This window comes from Scatophagus argus, chromosome 4 (assembly GCF_020382885.2).
Source record: "Scatophagus argus isolate fScaArg1 chromosome 4, fScaArg1.pri, whole genome shotgun sequence".
In the NCBI taxonomy this organism is placed as follows: Eukaryota; Metazoa; Chordata; class Actinopteri; family Scatophagidae; genus Scatophagus; species Scatophagus argus.
Window position 1 is genome coordinate 13,725,018 of NC_058496.1, and position 4,968 is coordinate 13,729,985.

General features: G+C 41.3%; 1 protein-coding gene across 1 annotated transcript; it reads right to left on the reverse strand.

Annotated features, from left to right (window-relative positions):
• Nucleotides 1-545: 545 nt before the first annotated feature.
• On the reverse strand, nucleotides 546-2,389 carry cldn5a (claudin 5a). Its single transcript, XM_046387949.1, has one exon. The coding sequence runs from the start codon at nucleotides 2,098-2,100 to the stop codon at nucleotides 1,453-1,455; it is 648 nt and encodes a 215-aa protein (XP_046243905.1). The 5' UTR covers nucleotides 2,101-2,389; the 3' UTR covers nucleotides 546-1,452.
• Between the last annotated feature and the right edge of the window lie 2,579 nt (nucleotides 2,390-4,968).

A 4,968-nucleotide genomic window follows, 5' to 3' on the forward strand; every position in this document is an offset into this window, starting at 1 on the left:
TGTTGTCACAAGTTAAGCAATTTTCAAGTTTAACATCTTTAATACAGTATTTCAGTACATGTCACCCTGCGTTGGGATGGATGTGTTGCCCATAAAGCTGCCGTGGATAAACTAATTGCTTCAAAGTGACGGTGTGTAATCTTTTGTTGTGGAGCCCATCTGTCTTAGCACGGCCCTGGTGGAGGGAGATGGGGTTGTGACGATTAATGAATGGAGTGACTTGCGGGAAGACGATTCCTGCAACTTCTCCTCAGCTCTAATTTGAACGCCTTTCATTGACTGCGGACGAGGAGGGGAGGGGTGGTCTGAAAGGGGTGGCGGCAGTGGTGGGGGTGTGGGGGGAGGAGTATTGTGAGTTGAACAGCAGAGCCCCACTCTAGCTGAATGGGTATTGTCATCTGGATTTCTATGGCTAACCAAAATACTTTCTCCCGCCGTGGGGGTTTATGGATTCATGGTGGGAACGGCATGCATTACGCACAGCCGTGGAGAGCACACCATCACAACTTAGTTGTCGGTTGTTTTGTTTAAGAACACACTTTAACTAAAGATTTCAGACAATATATTCAGTTTAATCTTAATACAATTGAACAATATTGCATCTTCATATACATGAATAATGAATCATTGCATCAAACGCCAGCAAACCAAAACAAGAAAACAGAGTTTGTTCCTAGAAAGTTTAGAAAAGACTTCCTGTAGCGACAATGATGGGGGAAAAAACGTTGCAGGACATCAGTGCAGTCGAATAACTGGACTGTAACATTTCATGTTGTGACTGTAGATCCCAGGCTCTCCAGACCTAACAGTTCCAGAATTAGACTGCAAACTCCAAAGCCTCATCCATCAACTTCTGAACAACACAAAAGCCTGTCCGAGATTTATTAGGGCTTTAACATACACTTTAGGAGTTTTTCTTGGAGTCCTCAATGTGCTGGCATAGATCGACTAAAGGAAATGGGTCTTTGAATGAGTGGGAGTGCAATAATCTCAGTTACTGTACAAGTTTGTGCTGACAATGCACATCAAGGCAAAGGAGCAGTGTATAGCCTACATACTCGATGGCAAGAGTCCCTCTAGAAAAGAACAACTTTGCAGTTACAATGGTAAACATTTCAAAATACTAATAATTTCGAAGACTTACAAAAGCAGGTACCTAACAAAGATACTCCTTTTTGTCGTGAGCTACCTCTTGTCGTTGATAGACATTTTTGATTTCCCGTAGATACAAAAAAAGGATTTGTGAATTTGTGGTCCGAGCGTGTTGGAGAGCCGGTGTAGAAACAGAGGAGGTGCTTCCTTTGATTTTCAAAGTTCAGATTTCTATTGAGGAAAAAAACAAAAAACAACAACAACAAAAAAGACTGCAGGTGCAAAAAGTTCGTCAAAAAACAAAACCGTTTTCAAAAGCTGCATGTCACTTTTACGCATCACCTGCTATGAGCCACATTGCTAGACGTAATTCCTCTTGTCATAGTCCCCGTTCTGCGTAGCTCTCTTGGTCGGAGAATATTTTACCGAGTATCCAGAGTTCCCGCTGGAGGGACAGGAGCAGCACAGCAGGGCTCCTCCGATCAGCAGCAGCGCCGAGGCCGCCCAGCCGATGTAGAGCGCAGCGCCGATCTCCCTCTTCTTGGATGCGGGCACCTGCGGGTTGTAGAAGTCCGATATGATGTTGTTGGCCATCCAACAGAGAGGCACCAGCACAAAAAGACCACTGATGATGTAGATCACCCCTCCGGAGTTCACCACCCGGGCTTTGACGTACTCGGCGCGGATGCAGTTGGTGCACTGCGCCCCCGCAATGACAACCATGAGCCCCAGCACGCCCATGACTGAGGAGATGATAGTGAGCGCCCTGGCTGCTTGTAGGTCGTGGGTAAGGGCGAGGACGGAGTCGTGCACCTTGCACTGCATCTGCCCCGTACTCTGCACCACACACGACATCCACAAGCCGTCCCAGATCGTCTGAGCCACCACGATGTTGGCTTCGATGAAAGCCGTCACCTTCCACATGGGCAGCCCGCACGAAACCATCACCAGTAGTGAGCCAATTACGCACAGCGATAGTCCCAGGATCTCAAGTCCGGCGGACACCATTTTCGCTCTTTCTGTTCAATCAAGTCTATCTGAAGCTTTTGAAACTCTCTCCTAACTTCTCTTCCTAAGAGCAAAGTGTGCTTCTGGTCTTTACTTCTCTTTTGACGTCTTCGTTCTCGCCTCGGTGTACAGGAGCGCCAGTCGTTACTTGCGCATCACTCTCCACATTTATTCGTAGATGTAAGAGACGGCAGCTCTGAGTCTCTTTGTTAGTCAGGGGATGTGAAAACAACTGGAATCACAGTAGCACCGTTCCACGAATATCCTTGGGGTGGGGGTATAAACTCGAGGGGAAACTTTCCTCCAATCAGCTGTGGCCGCATCCTCAGGGGACCAATGAAAACGCAGGGAAGTTGTGAGGCTGAATAAAGCGGTCCAGAGCGCATTGTGCGTTTGAACAGTTATTTACAATGAATAGACTGGGGGGAGGAGAGGAGGTGAAGACGCACGGGGGTGTTTTAAGCGTATGGAGTGCCTGAAGTGCAGTGGTTGGGTGAATCAGGGCACTTGTTTTTCATTTTTCTGACATGGAAGCTAATGTCAATTGTCTGTGGTGTACACATATACATATGCATATACATATTCTAAAATAGCCCTTTGTGACAGGTTATGAGGCTCGTTTAAAAGCGCTCACTTTAATATCAAAGTTTTTACAGTCTTACCTCAGAGCTGAAGGTTCCATTTGATTGAACCCCTTTACCATCACACAAGAAAATCACGAAATATTTTGGATTATCCAAAATAGTTTTTGTTTCATCCTTGAAATAAAGATGCTCTTGCTTTGATCACTTTTTTGTCAGTTTCCCTTGGGCTTATTTAAATTTGTATAGAAAATCTCTATAAATTTGCTCTCAGACATACTTTATACATGTTAATAGGTCATATGCCTGATGAATTGTAAGACTTTTTTTTACTCATAGTAACTTTTTTAACGTTTGTGTTTTGAAAATTATGTTATATGATTATGTTATGATTTTACAAGTTATATCAAACATACACGAAAGTCTCGCATTAATAGTTCCTACACTACAATAATTTTTACTCTCTTAATGAGACTTAATCTTAAATCTTGAATTTAGAGTTAGGTAGTCAAGAGACAAAGAAGACTGTGGTTGTGCACACACAATTTGAAGACTACATTTCCACAATTTAGACAACTGATTGACACTTCACCACATGCAACTGTGATCTGGAGTTGGTTGCTCTCCCCTCTGTAGTTACATCACACAGAAATGCACAACTTCCAGCACTTCCATGTCTACATCTACTTATGTATATTACCGCAGCTAACCCTGATCATTAACGTTTTTACTGCATATTTTAAACATCAGTCTATAGTCTTCTGTCTGCAACCTCTTTTTCCTTCTAGATTTCAAGGGATACAAGGCCTTGAAGCTGCTACCCAGTCTCATGCCCTCACAGGCCTTCAAAATGGGCAAGATGACACGGCCCACAGTCTTTGAAGCCTTGAAGGTCTTTATCGACCTTCAACCTGTAAGTGATATTTAGAAACTTTAGAAAATAACATCACATTCATTTTGTTGCTTTGTTTTAACATTGAACACATTCTTTTATGTCATTTTGATTGGTCTTGTATTGTAGGTTGGCATCAATATTGTTGAATACTTAAGGGAGAGCAGCCGACCTTATCCATACGTTCTTGTCCTGGGAGATGAAGACACTGTCCCAGGCATTGGTTATTTTGGTCAGAAAAGCCCTGGAAGAGAGTAACGTCTGGGAGAACGAGACTGGGAAGGACTGGGCTGAAACTGAATTGGGTCCCCAGGTTTATGGTTTAGTTTAAATGTTCATTCTGTTTTTATCTATTTGTTCTTGTATATGATGTCTGCTTTTTACTGTTTTTTTAATACATTTTATATATTTTAAATAAATTTAAGATTGAAGATTCAAGATTTTCTTCATTCATTTTGGCTCCTGAGAAAAAAACTTAAAAATAAATAGTAGCCATAGATGTACTACATGAGTAATGATGATGAAATACTAAGTGAGTAATTCGTCAAAATTGTAAGTAATATAGTCTTTAAACATGTTTGTTTCTTTAAATGACTTAAATGTTTATAACCCGCAATCTAAAAAAAACCTTGAGCACAACATAATTCAACATAATTAATGGGTCAAATAAACCATTATTGGGTCAAAATGTCACACACACTTTCTGGGTTACTGTAACCCAACATCCCTGTCAGAATAACCTAGTATCTGGGTTGATTAAACTATGGGTGGGTGGGTTAAATTACTAACCCATCTTGCATGGGTCATTTTAACCCAACGCATTTTCTGTCCAATAGTGACTCAGCACCTGGGTAAGAATCAACCCAATTTAGGTGGTTTTCAACCCAGTATTTTTTTACAGTAAAATCATAACGGTAGGCTGCTTAAGTCATGCGTGCCTGTCAAATACTGTAAATAAAATGTAGGCTTGTGGAATGTAAAGTAGCCTACATTAACCTTGGAAAGTAGTGAAGCAGAATTAAGTAGCGTAAAAGAATAATAATAATAATAATATGGGGCTCTGTGATTGTACATATTTTGCAACTTAAATATTTAATAATAGTTAACTTTCCACCACCAGATATCTAGTGGATTAAAATGGTTTACAGAGACGTTTCAATATAAAATTTCACTAAGCAATTATAGCTGGAGTGGACACTTTATTTGAAATATTATTTATATTATTACTATACAGTACGTCTGCATTAAAGGTTGCATTAAATGTTTTCCACGAAGCAGTGGGTCGATAGGCAGAAGATGTTCATGAAACTATAAAACGTACACAGCCATGTTGGATCCATAAAGGAATGGTGTTTTGCGGGTGAGCTGTCCTGATCGTTGAACCGTAATGGCGTC